General features: G+C 31.4%; 1 protein-coding gene across 2 annotated transcripts; it reads left to right on the forward strand.

The window, feature by feature from the left end:
• The first annotated feature begins 4686 nt into the window (after positions 1-4686).
• LOC132315721 (serine/threonine-protein kinase STY13-like) lies at positions 4687-22448 on the forward strand. 2 transcript variants are annotated; one of them, XM_059814082.1, is made up of 6 exons: positions 4687-4929; positions 18577-18709; positions 18876-19071; positions 20767-20891; positions 21052-21210; positions 21649-22448. In XM_059814082.1, exons 1-6 carry the CDS (start codon positions 4799-4801, stop codon positions 21961-21963), a joined length of 1059 nt encoding a protein of 352 aa, XP_059670065.1. In that variant the 5' UTR covers positions 4687-4798; the 3' UTR covers positions 21964-22448. The 2 variants fall into 2 exon arrangements, with proteins under 2 accessions (XP_059670065.1, XP_059670064.1); XM_059814081.1 differs by lacking the exon at positions 4687-4929 and adding an exon at positions 17247-17957.
• Positions 22449-23011: the final 563 nt, after the last annotated feature.

The following is a 23011-nucleotide window of genomic DNA, read 5'->3' on the forward strand; positions in this document are numbered from 1 at the left end:
GGGCACCCACCGCCCTTCCGAGATTATTCTAGAACCAACATACCTCTGTGTCGACTGAGACATAGATAGTTAAATACTAACAAATTTTGCACCTTCTCAAACTCCCAAAATTGATTAAAAGCTAGATTAACTACAGTAAATAAATAAAAGCGATGGGACCTAAATTATTCCTGCCGGCTTTGTTCGGCCCAAACCTTGATATTAACCCTTCCCACCACTCCATGAAAGAAACGGGTTAACATGTGAAATTGTAATTGCTAAGCTCAATGATGTCAAGCCCACTACGTAATCCTACTCCATTGAACTTAAACCAATAATGTCAAATCATTAATAATGATCGTCTTTAGTTTTCGGATTTGTATGTGTATATAATATATATATACACATATGGTGGCTCACATCCTTTGTCGTAGCGCCATGTGGTGTTACAAATTTTCAAAACATATTTAAATGTGTTGAAATACATTTTAAATTGAACTTAAACAAAGATTGTCAAAACATTAATATTGACTGTCTTTAGCTTTCGGATTTATATATATATATATATATATATATATATATATAGTGTGTTGGTTCGCTACAAAATTTTAATATATCCAAAGGTATGTTTGGCATACATTTTATTTTAGGCATTTTATTTTTAGTTAAAACGAAACAATATTTTTATTATAGGAGTGTTTTGAAAAAAAAAATTGAAAACACATTTAGAAATGATATTTTGCTGTGAAAATGTTGAAAACATAAACATGAACAGTTATGGTTTTGAGCCATGATCAGTTGTCAAAATACAAAAAATAATTTTTTTGTGTTTTGGTTTTGGACCACTATTTACGAAGTATTTTAGTACTGTGTAAAATAAAACAAGGCCACGCCAAATATGTTTTTGTTGCCAAAATTAACATTGTGACAGTCTAAAAACAAAAATAACATAAACAAAACGCATACCAAACGAGACCTAAATGCGTTAAAATAGATTTTAATTGTGTTTCAATATCTTTAATTTTAACTTATTTAAATGATATTTTAATGCATTTGTTTTAGGTGATTGTGCTACAATATAGAATAAATGTAGTATATATTTAAAAATCAACCAACTCTTACATAATAGAATTGCTAGGAAGTTGAATTAGACGTGAGGACAAAGTCCGGTCACCAATTTCTAGCTAACCATTGTGGGGAATCAGTTGGAATAAAAAAGTCAACACTGGATGGCAAGCCCACCGACTACCTCACAAGTCCACCTCCCAAAAAAGTCCAAACAAATCACACGAAAACGGATGACTTTAGATGCATGCATACTGCATTACATGTATACATATATATAATTATATATGTGTGTGTGTGTGTTTTTTTTTACTTTTGAAGCTCTGAGGATTGAATTTGAGACTATATGGGGATTGCCCATGGGCCACCAACATGTCATGACTTCATAAATTAACCTCAGCTGTCTAAATCACAACTGCGACGAATCCCCATTTTGATTTGCTAATTTTTTTCAACACCAAATGAGCATTTTTATAATCATATTGAATTAATTAATTTTTGACTATATATAAATGATGTCACAAATCAATGTACTGGTACTAAGAGCTAAGTTGTATTGAACGATAATAGAGTTAAACAGTCACCAACACAATCAAAGCTCTGTAATTATGGCCGACATATTCATTTTCAACCATAAATCATACAATATTTGATATGCATGCATTAACCATGCAAGCAATGAAAATTAATGCATTTTCGTTTACTTGTGATTTGAGATGGATTACGTGAGCTATAAATTGTGACCAATAATTCCACACCATCATCATAAATTTGTCGTGGACTCTTAAGGTTTTTTTTTTTTTTAAAAAAAAAATTATATTGAATTAATTTTTGGATTATTATATATATATATTGCCTTTTTCTTGTTCTCTTTCTTGTTCATCTTATCTCAATGACTATTGAATAATAAAAGAAATTAGACCATCTAGAACATTATCTTGTACTTATGGCCTGACACATCCATTTGGAACCACAACTCGCATTTTGTTTGTATGAATTATTAACCTTGAGATGGATTACGAATTTATGAATTATAAATTATTGGCTGTAATTTCACGAGTGACAGGGGTATGAGACAAAGTTCTATGCAATCACATACATCCACTTTGTACTTTTGTGAGTTATAAATTCTCTTGTACTTTTGTGGAGACCAAACTTTTATAATCGAGATATAGTACAAAATATGTAATCGTATTATGTTTTACGTTTTGTTTTAAAAACTTAAATTATTAAATAAAGTTAAAACTTAATGTGGGATAAATTTCAAATATCATCTCATTCGAATTCGCAATTTCCTCGTTGAGACTTGAACCACTATGCCTATTCGGGTAAGGTACCAAACACATTTCAATTTGATGTTTAACGTGACATCGTATCAAAGATTAGGTTTAATTCTAATAATAAATGTCACGGGTGGAGTGCTTTGCGATTCAACCCAAAAATTTAAACTATTAAGTAGAACTAACACCCAAATCATACATACCATTTCATTTTTCATCCTTAAATTTGTCTAATATTAGTTTTGACATAATGAGTGTTTTTTAAAAAAATAAAAATAAAATGATCCAGTGTCCTCATTCTTGCCCACCCGATTTTTTTTTTTAATTCCTAAACAAAATAATTGTACCTAAAAACAAAAAGTCAAATATGGAAGTTACAAATTAATTGGTAGAGACAGAATTTGTTCCATTGAAAAAATAAATAAATAAAGTAAAGAAGAGAGTGATAATATCTCAGACAAAGAAGCTCATGAATATAACTTTGTGGACAATTTTATTGGCGCGTGTGGAGAGATATAATAATTGAGGGATCTATTATTTGATCGGACTTATTAAACCTCCTCCTCTCAAGTCTCATCTTTAATGGGTGTAGTGGGACAAAGAGTACGGTTTAGATGTTGCATTATAGATGCAAATTATTGGTTTTGTGATTTAATTCAACCACATATCATTACCCTGATTGAATCAAAGTTCTATCAATAATAATTCCCGTGACCAATTTAATGGTACTTAATAGGAATTTTATACATGCATACATATATATATATCATGATAGTATCAATATCGGTCGCGATTTGGGACACATTGGGCTGCACGTCGGGGTACATACTGGGGCACGCTGGGATAGGGATTGACAGACTGAAAACTCTTTCTTGATTCAATGGGTGGTGGTGCATGGCCGTTGTTAGTTGGTTGAATGAATTGTCTGATTAAATCCGCTTGGTAACGAACTCAAACGAATATCGATATAAACTAACTGAGTGAATAAAAAAAAAAAAAAGAATCCGACCATATATCACGTATTGACGGATACGGCAAATCATAATATGTATGTATTCCAAAAAAAAGAAACTCACGCGTTTTATTTTTTCTTTTTTTATTATTATTTTTTAAGATAAAGTAGAATAATAATAAAAAATCCAAGGGTTAATTTGGTAACTGGCAGTGTCCACAAGAGGTCTAAAAAAAAACAGAGGGGAGGGGGGTAGTCCAATCATCATCTATTATTGTGTGTAACTCTTATTGTTGAGTGATGTTGTGCTGAAGTTGCGATCCGTTACCATGTGGACATTGAATATCTTTATTTAACCCATATTACAACTTTACATTATATAATAGATACACATGTACATATAATAGGGATTGTTATGTATATAATATTTCTTTTTTCTTAGTAAAACAACTTTCACAAATTTTTAAAAAGACTTGATCCCTCAAGTCAGTAATTTTTATTTCTATAATAGAAGTGATAGTTGAATGTCTAGTTTTATTTTTTTAACACATTACATTTGGTTGAACAAAATATATATATATGTGTGTGTGTGTGTGTGTAAAAGAGAAATGAATACAAATTTTTTTTATAATATTACACTATAAGGGTTAAAAATCACTATAACACTAAATTTTATAATAAAAAATTTGTATTCATTTCTCTTATATATATATATATATATATATATATATATTTGTAAACTACTTCTTTACACATACAATTATCTCAAAACAAACTTTTTATGACTGAATTTTTTAAAAATAGTTGTAATAAAAAAATGTTTATGACATTTTCCTTTTCTACCCCTCTTTGATTGTCCCACTAAATTTTATTTATACAATAATATGTGTAAATAAAAATAATACATATTCCTAGTTAGAAATTAGAATAGTAAAAGATGTAAAATAGATTATAGATGTCTATGACAAGACCCAATTCCTTCCTTCCGCGGCTTTATCTGGACAGATCAAATCACACAACAAAGTAATTTGTTCCTTACGCGTAGTGAAATTCAATTTCATTAACTCAACCCACCATCCTATACATCCACACCCATCTCGTCTTCCTCACTCTCTCTCTAAATTTGAAATACATTAGCTCTTGATTGTTTATAGCCTCTCCTCTGCTTTTACTTTTTTGAGCAGAGCTTTGTTTGGCCTTTTAATGTTTGTTTATAAATAATACAAATTTTATGACTAGTTCGTTGTTCGTTGCTGGTCTTCTCTGGAACACGTGGGGTTTTATTCTTTGCTTCCCAAACAAAGCTCAACTCAGAGCGTGAATACGGGGATGGGTCTCTGCCATGGAAGCAGAACAGAGCATGTCTTCTTTATAATCCTTCTCTGTTCATATGAATGAGCTTGTTTTCTTTAATTTCTTCCATATGGGTTTTACTTCAAATGTGTCATAATATATAAAGATTTGGTTTTTACTAGTCACTAGAAGGTAATAGATCAACAGTAGATTCTAGAGAGAGAGAAAAATGGCATCTGGAAATGGGTTCTACTCAGTTGAAGGTTTCAATTTGGATGCCAAGTGGTTGATTGATCCAAAACTTCTGTTTGTTGGGCCGAGAATTGGAGAAGGTGCTCATGCTAAAGTGTATGAGGGCAAGTCAGTCAACCCATTTCTTTGTTCCTGTTCCTTTCCCAATTTTTGATCATTGAAATAATTTGGTTGTATAAAAGTTTGTGTTATTTTATTTTGTTTTTTTTTAGTGATTTTTGTACTGATTAGGAAGAACAGTTGTTTAGTTTTTTTTTTTTTTTTTTTTGGGGGGGAATACATTAAAAACCCAATGCTTTCTCTTTTGTACCACTTACAGCTTTTCAGATCTTCAAAATATTTGTTCCTTTTTTTAGCTTTAAAAAAATTGAGGTTGAAAGGAGATGATTTTGGGGAGCTTATCAAGATTGGAACTGTTTTATTGTATGAAAATTTATGATTTAGTTTGTGAGGGTTGGTGCATTTGATTCGAAGAATTTTTGGGGAGCTTATCAAAATTGAAACTGTTTTATGGTGTGAAAATTTAACATGCAAAATGGACTTGCTCGAGCCCAGTGATGTGGGGCTAGTTGGCCCGTTATCCACCTTCTCTCTCTGACTTGCTCAAGGCCAGTGATGTGGGGCTAGTTGGCCCATTACCCAACTTCTCTCTCTTCTGTTTCTCTCTCTAGGAAAAATTGAAACTTTTGAAATTTAACTCGAACAATACCAAAAATACACTTATTTCAATTGTGTTAATGTACCTATTGGATTAAGCAATGAAAATTTTGCCACCTGAATTTTTGTAAATCAAGATTTTCATTGGTAATTGTTTGAATTTTAAGTGTTTAGTGGAAAGTGTAATCTAACTCACTTAAATTTTACACAGTAAAATTTATTCATATTTAAATTACCTTATCAAATACATTTAATTGAATAATCGAAATAAAGTACCGGACTGAGTTAGTCTTCAAAATTTATATTCTTCTGCCTTTTTTTTTTTTTTTACCCATCTTAAGCAATGAATTCATGTATATATACTTGGTGTGTTAACATATTTGGTAGGGACTTAACCCACTAAAAAGGTAGAGGAGCTACCATTAAGTTACAACCCACGGTCTAACTTGTTTTTCAATCAAATACTATTTTAAAGCGTTGTATGAAATTAAGTTTGAAAGCTGAAGAAACAGTGAAAATGAGGCTTAATAGATAAATTAATATGGCCAGGCCAAATATATATTTCTTAAACACCATTATTGAACTGTATTATTTACCTGCTAGGCTGCTTGAGCTACCACCAAGTTGGGTGACAACCAGATTATGAACAGACAAGATTCCTAGCTCTATGTCTGCATAATCAAGAAGTATCTAAAATCTTAACTCGAAAACATGTGTTGGCTGTCTCTCCAGGTCTGGAATTCTGCAACATAGTGTTCAAGTTTTGTTTTTCTTATTTTATTTTGTTTTCATGTGGTGATGTTGGTCTAGGCTCGGGAAAGAAGGTCAATATATGCTCAAGTGGACTCCTAATTTCTGTCATAGTGGCATAACTTGCTACAGAATCTGCCAGAAAATTGCGTTAACAATTCAATGAATGTAATGCAGATATTCCAATTTCCAAGTCACATTGGATTTCATGGGTGTTAGAATAGTATACGTTCTAGTAGCACACCATTCTTGACACTGTAAGCACACCACCATTAAATGTAACGCTGCCAAACTATACCAAACCTTTGTTGACTAGTTAGCTCATTCTCCTTGTAATCTTGTAACAATACACATCATCAATCTATCAAATCTTGTATCATTTCTAAACATTCATATATACAAGCTTTCTCTTCACATGGTATCAGAGCCACCGCCGGATATGGCGGTGGTCCATAGGCCTCATCTCCGGCGGCGGTCCAAGGTTCACCACCACGCCACAAAGCTAAGGTTTTAAATCCTTGGTTCATCACATCACTTTCGCCTTCTCTTTGGCGACAGAAATCAAACTTCAACCCGTATTTTCAAAGGTTTGATCATAGAAATAGAAAGTACATACTCTGAGCTTTCCAGCGCAGTCAAAACCAGCCAAAATGGAACCCGGAGGCACTCCCACTCATTCAAACAAAATTTCTGTCAATTTTTCCGACAACATTTCCGGCGCCAGTCATTTTCTCCGGCGAGACTTCCGGCACTGTCATCTTCTCCGACCACGTCATCATTGACCCAACATCCCTTGCCACTACATCACCACATCAGCGCCACGTCATCAGCCATATCAGCGCCTCGTCATCAGCCACATCAGCTCTGTGTCAGCTGCCACGTCATCAGCACCGAAAAAAAAAAATTTTTAATCCAGTTTTTTGCGCTGATTTCAAATTTGCAGTCCATTTTTTCATTTGAGATATCGCAAAAAATTAAAATAATATTACTCTTAATTTCTTAAAGTACAACATCATATATATATATATATATATATATTATTCGCCATGTTCGTTTCCTAATTTTTTAGGATTTGAATGTTGTCGTGTCTGTGTCCATGTCCGTGTCGTATCCATGTCCCATATCCATTTTTGTGCTTCTAAGGCCAAGACATAACCATAGCGTTTTCTCTAAACCACTGTGGATACGTCTTTAACTGGTGTCTCCTCAGACCATAAACCATTGACAATGGCTCTCCACAGACCATAAACCATTAACAATGTCTCCTCATACTATAAGCAACCAACCATGTCTCCTCAGACCATAAATAGTACTCTCTCCTCAGACCCAGTGTTATTAGAGGCTCAAGGTGCACCAACGCGCTAAAGGTTCCTTTGGAGCCTAGGTGTACGCCTGAGTGAAGTGAAGCGGACAATTGAAATTTTAAACTACCATAAAAGCATTCATATCCAGTCTTTCGCTCCATATTTTCCTCTCCAAACTCAAGTTGATTGCATATCATTCTCCTTGAGTTTGAGGGCGACTGTTAGAATAGTATACCTTCTAGTAACACACCACCATTGAATGTTAGGCTACTGAACTATACCAAACCTTTGTTGACTAGTTAGCTTATTCTCATGCCAAAAAATAGGCTTTTAATCTTGTAACAATACAGAACATCAATCTATCATATCTTGTATCATTACTCAACATTAATGTATAGAAACTTTCTCTTCACAATAGGTACATTAAGTTTTCCTTTTTTTTTCCTTAATATTTCTCATTTACTTGGTGAGCAGATGTTGAATCAAGTTGAGATATTGTACACCCCTCAAATAATTATAATGAAAGAACCACGAAGTTTTGCAGGAGATTAAATTATCTTGCTTTGTTTTAGTGTGCAAACTAACCGGTGTTTCAATGTGTCCAAAATTTGGGCATTCGAACTCTTCAAGTGGGTATTCTTAAAGTTCTTTCCTTATCTTTTTAATTTTATGATGAGGTTTCCTTTTTGGATTTTGTGAATTTTTTTGCATCGTCCACTTTGACTACCACATTTGAAACGGTTACCTTACCGATCTTCCTAAACCCCAAAGAAGAATCTAAACTACAAAAGTTTCATTTATTTAAGTTCAATAATTTCTTTATAATGCACATAAACTAAACTCAAATATTATGGAATACTTGATTTCACTGTAAAATAAATGGTTTTAACACAAATAAAATTAAGCATCCCCATACATATCAAGAAATTAGAGTGAACAATATATTAATAATACGCATATCTATCAAGATTTAAAATTTCAATTCTTTATATACTTTAAATAAAACAAAATAATAAAAACTTGATGCATCTATATTATATATCCAATAAATAATTTAAAGTACTTGAATATTCAAATCAATTAGGTTAGTACTGCTTACTTATGACACGCAAGTCTCATGGGTTTTTCAACCTAAAATTAACAATTAAAACTTGAAACTTTAAATTAATCAGATTAATACTAGTAATACTTTCTTATGACACTTAAGTCCCAATAATTCAATCAATTTAAAACTGAATAAGTATCATGAATTACTCAAAAGCATTAAATGTATGGTTATACCGCCACGCAACTTCACATTAAACTAAAAATTTCTTGCACACGTAATTCAAAATATATACCTCATAACAAAGATCTCAAATATATTATTATTTCATTTAATTCAGTTCATGTAAATAATTTTCATGAGAAAACAAGAAAGGTTCTCAGGTCATATGTACGCCATTATGCACATGTTAATTGTTCATGGGCTTTGTGAAGAGAAGGGCAAACTCTTCACAATACTGCAAGTCTGTAACTATATATACACACATATGCTTGAAAGGTAATGCTCCTAATGAACATGTATATTATGAACGTAAACTAGATTTGTAATCTCACCATATTATATGATTCAAAATAAGTCAAAAAAAACTTTTGAGTCCAATATAATAGAGTAAACAACCTTCCAATGCAATTCTGAACCATCATATGCAAGCTGTACAAAACCATTTATTGTTCATTATTCATGAATAAATAAATTAGTTATTGTTCACATATTATAACTTGAATTAAATATTTAATTACTTCACCATATCATTTAATCCTGCAATAGACAAAAGCAATCACTTTGTAGACCATTCAATCATGCGCCAAGCCACAAGGTGAGATTATATGAATCAAATTGCATATTAAAGTCATACACGAAATTCGAAAACACAAATTCATCCTTTTGTCTACATTTGTTCTAGAATAACAACTTAAAAAAATAAATAATAATAAAAAAAAATCGTTAAAAAAAGAAAAAAAACATCTTAAAAATTGACTCAAAATTGTGATCACTTTACGTAAATTGATAAACGACATCTTTATGATCACCGCACATACTAGATACAAAATTAAGGGGCACCGGCAACATGAACAATGTGAATTTAATACACAAAATCAAAAAACAACAATTTCGATTCAAACAGCGCAAAACCCATGTGCACAGTTTGCGATCAAATATATATTTGTTTATTTATCATGCCTTTAATTTAAAATAATATATAATGTATATTCAATTCATTGATCTTGATTTTTACGAAAAAATCTTAACCCTTGATCCGGCTCCGATACCAATTGTTGAATTTTATTTCAATAATTTATGTAGAAATCAATAATACTTTAATTAATTAAAGAGAAGTATTTTGCCTGATTGATGATTAAACCATGAGTACTTTTAGATATTGGATAAAATCATTAGAACCTTTGAGAATTTCCTAAGATATTGGATAAGATTATTATAATCTTTGATGAATAAATCATTAGAACTTTTGAGAATTTCCTACAAAACATTAGAGCGTTTTAATGTAGAAATCAATAATACTTTAATTAATTAAAGAGAAGTATTTTGCCTGATTGATGATTAAACCATGAGTACTTTTAGATATTGGATAAAATCATTAGAACCTTTGAGAATTTCCTAAGATATTGGATAAGATTATTATAATCTTTGATGAATAAATCATTAGAACTTTTGAGAATTTCCTACAAAACATTAGAGCGTTTTACCCTTTGGAGAGTTATCATTCGATAAGGTTGAATAAAGGTTTTAAAACCCTTATATATAAATTGTTACAATTAAATCACACCAAATAAGTTGAAAACTACAATCCAATGTATAAAACCATACTCTCAAAATTCAAACAATACATACCTAAAATTCTAAAAATGACTTCAATTGCTGACTTGAGAATGGTTTTGGTGAGAGTTCAACATTGAAAGTTAACCTTGAAAATAAAGAGCAACGACGATAAGAAGAGACGATTATGTAATTATATAGAAAAGTTTACATAGTCATACAATCTAAAGATATTTTATTTTTTATTATTATTTATAGGCGTTATACCTAAAATTCCTTTCATAAGTTTATTATTAATTTTTCATTTTTTTAAAAATTATTTCTATCATCCAACATAATATCCATATTTCCGTTACATAAATTTGTATCTTGTATCTTTTTCGCCGTCTAACATTCTGTTCCAAAAAATATAGTTAGTGTAATAACTATTTGATATATATATATATATATATATATATATATATATATATATATATATTTATTTATTTATTTACTTTTTTTTTCACAAATAATATCACTAATGAAAAAAAAGTTTGAAGAACAATAAATCAAGTAATTAGATGATTTAAACCTTCAAAATTCATATTGTTGTTTTGGCTGGTGGGGTGTGGGTCCCATCACCCTTGGTTAGAATAGAAAAACCCATGTTGTAAGTTTATACAGTAGTTTATACATATTTAGATTATGTTTATAATTGTTAATTAATTGCCAATTTTTTTCTTTCTTATTATAAAATGGCTCCAGTTTTGAGAAGCATAGACCTACATACATATAGAATTTTTAGTCAATGTAAATTTGTAATATTATTCGGGGGAAAGAAAATAAAAATAAAAAATTGTAACATTGCAAAACTTTTCATTTTGACTTGGCAGCTATTTATTTATTTCTTTCCATTACAGTGTTGGAATTTTCTTTATGTAAAAATTCATGATCAGGTGAAAGTGGGTGTATGTGGCACTAATTGTAACTAGTTATATTTTTACGCCCACTTTTACGATAGTATAAAAGGTAATTTTTCACTAAAGGAAAAGCATATTTCATATTGAGAGAAATGATGGTGTTGTTTTTTACAGGTCTTGCTTTTGTATAAATTTAAATTGAGTACCATTTTGAAAATGAGTGTAAATTGTGTAGTGTACTTCCACTTTTAAAGTTGGACATGGGATTTTCACCAAGTCATGCAATTTTGATATTGTGCACCATTAATGTAATTCAAACTTCATATATGTCTTAAAAATATATATATGTGACATGGGGATTTTTACCTAAATCGTGTAATTTTTTTGTGTGTTGAGCTTTGCCCGTATCTTCTCGTTTTTCATTTGTATAATTTAAATTTTATGATTTTATCCTACAGTAACTTAGATTTTAACCTTGTTTTTTTTTTTTTTTTTTTTTTCCAAATTATTGGACTGTCTTGATCAAAGGCCCGCACCATGTAATTAACCTTTATATTTATCAAAATGTATCTATACAATTAGTTAATGTTTATACATATAAATGGCGCCCTAAGGGACATAGGGGCGTTGACAGGAATTCAGAAGGTAAGTACGTGAGGTCTTGATTTCGAACCACACTTTTAACTTGAATAATACATGTAAATGTCTATTTTGCATCAAATGCATCTGTACTATTTATTTTATTATTATTTCTTTTTAGGGTTAATTCTAAAATCCATTTAGAGAGAGTTAATTTCCATTGTAAAACCCACATGAACCATGTGAACACTCTTATCTTATTTAGACACCCCAAATACTGGAAAGAGTCATGACATGCCACGATCGATCGATCGATCTCTCTCTCTCTCTCCATATATAGACATATATATACATATACAATAATATTCAATAGCTCCCTGGAGCAGATATTATATACTCACTTTTAATTGTAACCTTACGATCTGATCTTATGGCTATTAGTTAATTTACTTTTATTATATTTATTTTAAGAAACTTACATTTTCTTTTCATACTATTAAATATCGTAAAAGAAAAATGACATAATTATACAATTTATTAAAGGAAATAAGAATAAAATAATTTGGCTATTTTTTGCCAAATTCGCAAGCAGCCACTAAGACGAAGGAAAATTAATCTAAAATTAAAAGTCATCATTTTTAGTTTTTTTCCGTACTTTATCAATTCTATTGATAAATTATAAAAAAGCTTAGGATTTGTAATGATATTATACATATTTTGGCATGCTTTTACCGATCAACACTTTGAATATTTAATTTACCAAAAAATAAAAAAACACTGAGAACATTTAGTTGGATATATAATAATTTATTAAAGGAAATAAGAATAAAATAATTTGGCTACTTTTTGCCAAATTCGCAAGCAGCCACTAAGGCGAAGGAAAATTAATTTAAAATTAAAAGTCATCATTTTTATTTTTTTTCCATACTTTATCAATTCTATTGATAAATTATGAAAAAGCTTAGGATTTGTAATGATATTATACATATTTTGCCATGCTTTTATTGATCAACACTTGAATATTTAATTTACCAAAAAATATGAAAAAAAAATAATAAATAAATAAATAAACACTGAGAACATTTAGATGGATATATAATAATATATTAAGAGTTGTTTTGCATGATTTTTCTAAAAAATTTATGAAGTCAATAGTAGTATCCTAATTCTAAATTAGTTGCTGAACAAATTCAAAATATTTTACTAAGCTGAGTATAAAATATGGATTAATCTTAAAATTTGAGTTTTGATTATAATCAATACGTCTCAAACAATCTTTATTTAATGACCATTTTATTTATCTCTTTTGATTAACTTTTTTTAGTTTTTATTGTTGCTTGCAAATTTGTTGAATAAACAATTGGTAGTGATGGGAAAGTGTTTTTTTACTGATTTTTTTTTTTTTTAAAAGGTATTGAAAGAATATGGTAAGAAAATGTAAGTTTTTTAAAATGAAGAAAATAAAAGTGAATTAAGTAAATGCCGTAGGATTAGATTCTAAGGTTACAATTAAAAGTGAGTATATAATTTCTTATTCACAGGGAGCAATTGAAATCTACTATATATATATATATATATATATATATATATATATATAAGAGAGAGAAGGATGTAACATGTGAAATTAGAATTGCTCAAGCCCAATGATGCAAGGCCATTACGTAATCCTACTCCATTGAACTTAAATTAATAATGTCAAATCATTAATAATGATCGTCTTTAGTTTTCTAATTTGTATGTGTGTGTATATAATATATATATATATATTCATATGGTGGCTCACATCCTTTGTTGTAGCGCCATCTGCTGTTACAAATATTCAAAACATATTTAAATGTGTTGAAATACATTTTAATTGTATTCAATTGAAGTTAAACAAAGATTGTCAAAACATTAATAAAGATTGTCTTTAGTTTTAGGATCTATATATATACAAAATTTTAATATATCTAAATGTGTTAAAATACATTTTTATTGTGTTTGATATCTTTAGTTGTAACGTATTTAAATAATATTTGAATGAATGAAGTTACGCTGCAATATATATAGAACAAATGTAGTATATATTTAAAAATCAACCAACTCTTACATTATAGAATTGCTAGGAAGTTGAATTAGACTTAAGGGCAAAGTCCGGTTCACCAATTTCAAACCAACCAACGTGGGGAATCAGTTGGAATAAGAAGGTCAACACTGGATGGCAAGCCCACCGACTACCTCACAAGTCCACCTCCAAAAAAGTCCAAACAATTCACAAGAAAACAGACGACTTTAGATACATACATACCGCATTACATGTGTGTGTGTGTGTTTTTTTTTTTTTTTTACTTTTCAAGTTTTGAGGATTGAATTTGAGACTATATGGGGATTGCCCATTGGCCACCGACAAGTCATGACCTCATCTGTCTAAATCACAACTGCGACAAATCCCCATTTTGATTTGCTAATTTTTTTCAACACCAAATGGGCATTTTTATAACAATATTGAATTAATTAATTTTTGGACTATATATAAAAGATGTCACAAATCAATGTACAAGTACTAATAGCTAAGTTCTATTGAATGATAATAGGAATTAAACAGTCACCAACACAATCAAAGCTTTGAAATTGAGGCCGACATATTCATTTGCAACCATATATCATATAATATTTTATATGCATGCATTAACCATGCAAGCAATGAAAATTAATGCATTTTTGTTTACTTGTGATTTGAGATGGATTATGGGAGCTATAAATTGTGGGCAATAATTCCATACCATCATCATAAATTTGTCGTGGGCTCTTAAGGTTTTTTTTTTTTTCGTTTTTGTCTTTTTATAATCATATTGAATGAATTTTTTGATTATTATATATATATATATATTTTGCCTTTTTCTTGTGCTCTTTCTTGTTCATCTTATCTCAATGACTATTGAATAATAAAAGAAATTAAACTATCTAGAACATATAATCAAAGCTTTGTATTTATGGCTGACATATCCATTTGGAACCATAACTAGCATTTTGCTTGTATGCATTAATTAACCTTGAGATGGATTATGAATTTATGAACTGTATAAATTATGGGCAATAATTTCACTAGCGATAGGGGTATGAGACAAAGTTCTATGCAAACACAGACATCCATTTTGTACCGCCGTGCTGTGGAGTTGAAATTCTAAGGACTTTTGTGGAGTCCAAACTCAAAGTCAAAACTCACTGCTTTGAAATATATTATAAAAATATGTAATAGGTCAGGTGTTTTACGATTTATTTCAAAAACTTAAGTTATTGGATACAGCTAAAACTCAACTCATTTCACTTCTCATCTCGATCCAACGTGAAATAAATTTCTAACATCTTCTCAGTCGAATTCGCAATTCCCTCGTTGAGGCTCGAGCCACCCTGCATATTCGGTTGGGGTACCAAACACCTTTCGACGTGATATCGAATCAAAGACTAAGTTTGGTTTTGATATTAAATGTAACGGGTGGAGTGCTTTGCGATTTAATCCAAAAACTTAAGCTATTGAGTGGAGCTAACACGTAATCCATACATACCATTTCACTTCCCATTCCTAAATTTGTCTAACATTTGAGATAAAATTAACACTTAATATTAGTTTTGACGGATAAGGATCATCTCCAGTGCATAAGAGGTCTTATACAGAATTCAGTGATTGAGATTAAATTGATAAATGAGACTCATTAGTGATGATGCAATCTCAATCATTGGATTTTGTGTATGATTTCTCCTCCACTGGAAAGAATGCCTATCCAGTTTTGACATAGTGAGTGTTTTTTAATAAATAAAAATAAAAATAAAAATGATCCAGAGTCCTCATTCTTGCCCACCCAATTTTTTTTTTTATTCCTAAACAAAATAATTGTACCTAAAAAAAAAAAAATCAAATATGGAAGTAACATATTAATTGGTAGAGACAGAATTTGTTCCATTGAAAAAAAGTAAATAAATGAAGTAAAGAAGAGGTTATAATATCTTAGACAAAGAAGCTCATGAATATAACTTTGTGGACAAATTTTTTGGTGTGTGGATTGATTTAATAATTGAGGAATCTATGATTGATCGGACTTATTAAACCTCCTCCTCTCAAGTCTCATCTTTAATGTGTACGGTGGGACAAAGAGTACGGTTTAGATGTTGTATTATAGACACAAATTATTGGTTTTGTGATTTAATTCAACCACATACCATTACCCCGATAGAATCAAAGTTCTATCAATAATAATTCACGTGACCAAATTAATGGTACCTAATAGGATTTATATAAATATATCGCAATTGGGTGCACGCTGGGTAAAGACTGACAGAAAGTTCTTTCTTGATTCTACAGGTGGTGGTACACTGTCGTTCTTAGTTAGCGGAATAATTTGTCTAGCTAATTTCACCGTGCAACGAATTCAAACGAATATCGATGTAAATTAATTCAAGAAGATATGTAAAAATATCAAATTAATAATATATCACATATTCATCAAAATGACAAATCATAATATGTATATATTCCAAAAAAAAAAAAGAAATTCACCAAATTTTATTTTATTTTATTAAAAAGGTAAAGTAAAATAGTACTAAAAAAAAATCCAGGGTTAATTTGGTAACTGGCAGTGTCCACAAGAGGTCTAAAAGATCAAAAAACGAAAGGTAGTCCCATCATCATCTATTATTGTTTGTAACTCTTATTGCTGAGTGATGTTGTCCTCAACTTGAGATCCATTACCATGTGCACATTGAATATCTTTATTTAACCCATATTACAACTTTACATTATGTAATAGACACACATGTACACATAATAGGGATTGTTATTTGTATAATTTTTATTTTTTTCTTAGTAAAACAACTTTCGCAAATTTTTAAAAAGACTTGATCCCTCAAGTCAGTAATTTTTATTTCTATAATAGATGTGATAGTCTAGTTTTACTTTTTTAGCACATTAAATCTGGTTGAACAATAGATATATATAAGTGTTAAAAATAAATATAATCATATTAAAAATCACTATAACACTAAATTTTATAATAGAATATCTGTATTCATTTCTCATATATATGTATATATGTATACAATAGAAATTATCTCTTGTCCGCTAATGAACAAAAAAAACTTATCCAATATTAATTATTGGATATGATTGCTATATATATATATATATATATATATATTTGTAAGCTACTTTTTTATGAGTGTTTCGTACAATTATTTCAAAATAATTTTTTTTTTATGATTGAGTTTTCATTGTAATAAAAAAACTGTGATCTACGATAATCATGTGGTATTTTCCCTTTCTACCCCTATTTGACTGTCCCTCTAAATTTTATTTATACAATATGTGTAAATAATAATAATACATATTCCTCGTTAGAAATTAGAATAATAAAAGACGTAAAACAAATTATAGAGGAGACCCAACTGTGTCTCTGACAAGACCCAATTCCTTCCTTCCGCGGCTTTATCTGGACAGATCAAGTCACACAACAAAGTAGTTTGTTCCTTACGCGTAGTGAAATACCATTACATTAACTCAACCCACCAGCCTATACATCCACACCCATCTCATCTTCCTCACTCTTTCTCTCTCTGTAAATTTGAATTACATTAGCTCTTGATTGTTTATTGCCTCTCCTCTGTTTTTACTTTTTTGAGCAGAGCTTTGTTTGGCCTTTCAATATTTGTTTATAAATAATACAAATTTTATTACTAGTTTGTTGTTTGTTGCTGGTATTCTCTGGAACACGTGGGGTTTTATTCTTTGCCTCCCAAACGAAGCTCAACTCAGAGCGTGAATTTGGGGATGGGTCTCTTCCATGGAAGCAGAACAGAGCATGTCTTCTTTATAATACTTCTCTGTTCATGCGAATGAGCTTGTTTTCTTTAATTTTTTCCATACGGGTTTTACTTCAAATGTGTCATGATATATACAGATTTGGTTTTTACTAGTCACTGGAAGGTAATAGATCATCAGTAGATTCTAGAGAGAGAGACAAAAATGGCATCTGGAAATGGGCTCTACTCAGTTGAAGGTTTCAATTTGGATGCCAAGTGGTTGATTGATCCAAAACTTCTGTTTGTTGGGCCGAGAATTGGAGAAGGTGCTCATGCTAAAGTGTATGAGGGCAAGTAAGTCAACCCATTTCTTTGTTGTTGTTCCTTTCCCAATTTTTGATCCTTGAAATAATTTGGTTGTATAAAAGTTTGTGTTTGTTATTTTACTTTTTTTTTTTTAACTGATTTTTGTACTGATTAAGAAGAACAGTTTTTAGATTTTTTGGTTTTATTTTATTTTTTTTAATTTTATTTTTGGGAATACATTAAAAACCCCATGCTTCCACTTTTGTACCACTTAAGCTTTTCAGATCTTCAAAATATTTGTTCCTTTTTTAGGTTTAAAAAAATTGGGGTTGAAAGGAGATGATTTTGGGGAGCTTATCAAGATTGGAACTGTTTTATGGTATGAAAATTTATGATTTAGTTTGTGAGGATTGGTGCATTTGATTCGAAGAATTTTTGGGGAACTTATCAAAATTGAAACTGTTTTATGGTATGAAAATTTATGCTTTAGTCTGTGAGGATTAGTGTATTTTGATTTGTAGAATTTTGATGTGCATATCGTTTTCGGATAAATATGCATCAGATTCTGAAATGATGGCGAATTTATGCCCTATTGGATGATTTGAAAGATATGGTGTTTGGTTATGGTGCAGTTATCTCATTATGTTTTTAACTGGGTGTCCTTCAGATACAAAAATCAGAATGTTGCTATTAAAATGGTTCATAGAGGTGACACCCCGGAGGAGATTGCCAAGAGGGAGGCCCGATTTGCACGGGAGGTTGCAATGTTATCCAGAGTTCAACACAAGAACCTGGTGAAGGTTTGTTTGTTTTAAATCAAAGCAATAGTCTTTTGTTATGATTGTAGGATGTAAATGTTAGTTTAAATGATATTGAGCAACAAAGGTTACGGATAATTGAACTTAATAGTCCAATTTCTCAAAGTAGGGATTTCTGTGATTCTAATGGTGATGTTGTGTACAACAGTTTATTGGAGCTTGCAAGGAACCTGTCATGGTTATAGTAACTGAACTTCTATTGGGTGGAACATTGCGGAAATACCTGCTCAACACGAGGCCGAGGCTTTTAGATATGCGTTTGGCAATTGGGTTTGCACTTGACATTGCTCGTGCAATGGAATGCTTACACTCCCATGGGATCATCCACCGAGACTTGAAACCTGGTACTACTTTATTGTTATTTGTCAGTGTTGAATTTATATAATTAAGTTTGAAAAAGGAACTGTTGTTGAGCTTGTAAGGAACTTAACATTCCATCAATTTCGATGGACATAAACACTTTCTCTCAGCTGCATACTTTCAGTCTTCTTTTTTTTTTTGTCTTGAGTTTATCACACAAATTAGAAGGAAAAATAGAAAGTTGACTAGCAAGCAGCATGTTAAGTCTATTTTCTTCCAATTGTACTTTAGGTATTCAAAGGTTCATAAACTTGTTCTTTGACATGTTACTTTTATTGATCTTCAAATCTGATTTGTACCACTTGTTACTCGTACCTTTTTTTTCTTCATTTATCATTGGCAGGATAACATTTTGATACTATTATATTTCAAATATATCCATGTTATCTTTGATTGCATGATTTGTTTTATGATTTGATGATTTATTGAGGGGAAACCACTACTTGTATTTACCATCGTTCTTTGCTTCGATATGCAATTATGAGATGTCTTATTCATCTATGTGCATGTCTGCAGGAGTAGCTCAAACTCTACTTCCCCATGGGCAGAAAAGTGTCTATGTTTATGTAATTGGATGTAGCCTCTTTTCCTGTTACTTATCAAAAGAGTATCTTGTTTGATTGTTGGTATGCAGGGACTTAGCTTTCCAGAAGCCTGATTATTCATTTATTCCTAAATCATGTTTGTTTTGTGGCGCTGTTAAGACTTGAAATTAAATAGAGCAAGAGCATTTGTAAAACTTGAAAAAATAGAGTTGTCAATGGTCAACACTGTTAAGAAATTAATTCGATCACTTTGATAAAGCAATAGATTCAAAATGGAAAGGTTTCTTGTGAACTGGATTCTGATTGGGATATGCTATCATGACTTGGATTTTGAAGAATATTTCCCAGTTTTGGCTATCATAGCTTATGGGTGAAAGCTTTTATATTTTCTGTAATATTATGGCTTGTGGGAACACCTTATCCTTTAGAAGGTCTTTAGTTGTAGCTGTTTCAGAAAACTGGTTGAGGCTATTTGAGAACATGATATAATCAGCACTAATACACCTGCAAAGCATCCCTATTCAAGAACTCTTTGGAAAGGATGCACTGTGTGTGTAGATCTTATGACGTGTGCAAGTATTGATACTTGATATGATTCATAAATTTATGAAGATCGGTCACTAACACAATGCAAGACTCCCTAATGATGTGGTTTAATTGGATTTTGGATCATCAAATTGCTTCCTTGGTTTTCTCAGAAGTCTTATTTCCCAGTCTGTTACTTGACTATATCATTTTGCTTTTGAGCACATTTTGTAAAGATTTCTGTGGCCTTATGGCAAAAAGACTTTTAAGAGGTTAACTGGATCTATGCACCTATTGAAAACTGGCGGTGGACGTTCAACTTTCCCAATCAGCTTTTACATTTCCTGCAATGTTGGGCATTTTGGAAGCACTTTGTAAAGAGTAGGAGTTGATTTTAGTGTTATTGATTTGTTTCTTTTTTTGTATAATAGTCCATAGATATTTTGATTTAGCATATTGCTTTTCTTCTATTAACTTGTTCTACCTGCTTACCATTTGCCATAATGTTGTTAGAATTATACTTCATTTTCTCCCTGTTGACGTCCTTCTATTTTCAGGAGCCACTTGTAACAAAAATGTTGATTATCTTTGAGTTTGCTTTTTTGGCAGAGAACCTGCTCTTGACAGCAGACCACAAAACCGTCAAACTCGCGGATTTTGGTTTGGCAAGAGAGGAGTCATTAACAGAGATGATGACTGCCGAAACAGGAACCTATCGCTGGATGGCTCCAGAGGTACATTACTGAATGGGTCAGAGCCTTCTATTCTTCTATATATATATATATATATATATATATATATATATATATATATATTTTCTTTTTTCAATTATTATTTGAGTGGCAAGATGTGCAATTGAAATATTAGTTGTTTGCCCTTTGTATTTGGATGCAGCTTTACAGCACGGTCACGTTGAGACACGGAGAGAAGAAGCATTATAATAACAAGGTGGATGCATACAGCTTTGCTATTGTTTTGTGGGAGCTCATACATAACAAGTTACCCTTTGAAGGCATGTCAAATCTGCAAGCAGCGTACGCAGCGGCTTTTAAAGTATTTCCTCTCTTCCTTGTCAATTTTATTTTTCGTATCATATTAGTTTTGGTCAGCACTGTTAGGGGTTTTTAGTAGCCATATCAAGGAAGAATGATTTCTAGTGGTTCATGACGATAATTGGGCTGATGAGTTGCCTAAGAACTTTATGCAACCCTATGGTTGAGGTTATTAGAAGTCATTCTTTCTTGAAGTTGCTTACAAACACATCTGAGAATCATGAACATATGGGCAAAGTCATTTTTTTTTTTCATTTTTCTTTGTTTTGTCAAAATTCGACATTATCAACATTTTTCACTTGACAATTGTCTGAAAGAATCTGATGAGTTTGACAGTGAGCTCATTTGATTGGCGTCTCAAACTGTGGTCAACCATGATTTGAAGTGAGGTATTAAAAAAATCAAAAAATGATGTGAAGTTTGTAAATTGTTGTTTCAGAACATGAGGCCTAGTGCTGATGACCTGCCAGAGGATATGGCTTTAATTGTGACTTCTTGTTGGAAGGAGGATCCAAACGACCGTCCGAACTTCAGCCAAATCATACAGATGCTTCTGCATTATCTTTCAACGATTTCACCACCAGAACCCGTTATCCCACATCAGGTTTTCGCTTCCAAGAATGTGGTCTTGCCACCGGAGTCTCCTGGTACAAGTTCCTTGATGGCGGCAAGAGATGACTCTGCGCAGACCCCGACAACCCACTTGGAAAACAAGCCAAGAGGCTTCTTCTTCTGCTTTAACCAGTGCTACTGATCCCCTGAAGGGACAGTATCTCCTCCAGAGTCCAGAGGTACCGGTATTCGAAAATCAGTGTCGTAAATGGAGCTCAATGAACAATAGTCTCAAACATTACACATATTTTCATACTAAAAAGATGTCAAAAATATTGAGATTCATAAGTTTAGCTGTCATAGGAAGCCTTTTAAGTTTTAACTGCTGAAGTTGCATGTTATGCAAAGGGCTGTTTAGGGTTTTGGAGTTGGGGTTGCTGTGATGCATTGTAGCTGTATAGTAAGGTCCATCCAATGGCCTTTGCTCCATTCAATGTAAGAATCTCCTGATGTAGTAGAATTGAATGTATTCAACTTAATGCAAATGAGACCCACCAACCATTCACTTAAGATTTCTCTAGTGATTGTAATATAATTAATTATATCAAGTGTTGGATTCTCAAATTGATTGTGTTTGTATTGAACTTCAATATAACACCCAACATATAGTTGAAAACTTTTGATGAACTCATCACTGTAGTTATTGAATACTTTATTGGTTCAGCAGAGTAGATATTTTATGCTTTATTGGTTGAAAATGAGAAAGCCACCTCATGCGCTGGTGAAAAGAGAAAACCCTCCCAAAAGCACTATTGTCATCTGGACTTAAATTGTTGGATGGTGCTGTATACCCAATCTTAAGATTCTCTTAGGAACAGGAACTTCTAACACTTTCGCAAGTGTCACATTCATGGTCAGAAAGATTCAATCTTTCAGCCAAACAAGCTCTGGGAGAGAAAGATTCAATCTTTCAGCCAAACAAGCTCTGGGAGGAAGAAGAAGTCATGAAGGGACAACCAAAACTCTATTTTATGATTATGATCTCCCTTCTCTCTGAGGTGCAAGAGCTTGAAGGCCCTCACTTATGGCTAGTGGGATACTTGCATCTTAATTTATAGAAAACCCAAATTCATTTTGTATTTGGGATTTATTGATTAGAGAATGTCACGTCCCAAATTCAAATTTTATCATCACTCCGATATTTATAATTGGTACATTTTGTACTAATATCAATTTTACCAATTTATTGA

This window comes from Cornus florida, unplaced genomic scaffold (genome assembly GCF_030987335.1).
Source record: "Cornus florida cultivar Cherokee Brave unplaced genomic scaffold, ASM3098733v1 CherokeeBrave_3.0.0_Hap2_Chr07, whole genome shotgun sequence".
Lineage (NCBI taxonomy): Eukaryota > Viridiplantae > Streptophyta > Magnoliopsida > Cornales > Cornaceae > Cornus > Cornus florida.

What these genes read in the sequence shown, in the direction of transcription:
- LOC132315721 (XM_059814082.1), top strand. Translation starts at nt 4,799, where the DNA reads ATGGCATCTGGAAATGGGTTCTACTCAGTTGAAGGTTTCAATTTGGAT. An exon ending in AACACAAGAACCTGGTGAAG is followed by an intron (nt 18,710 to 18,875) that starts GTTTGTTTGTTT and finishes TGTGTACAACAG; the next exon opens with TTTATTGGAGCTTGCAAGGA. An exon ending in ATCGCTGGATGGCTCCAGAG is followed by an intron (nt 20,892 to 21,051) that starts GTACATTACTGA and finishes ATTTGGATGCAG; the next exon opens with CTTTACAGCACGGTCACGTT.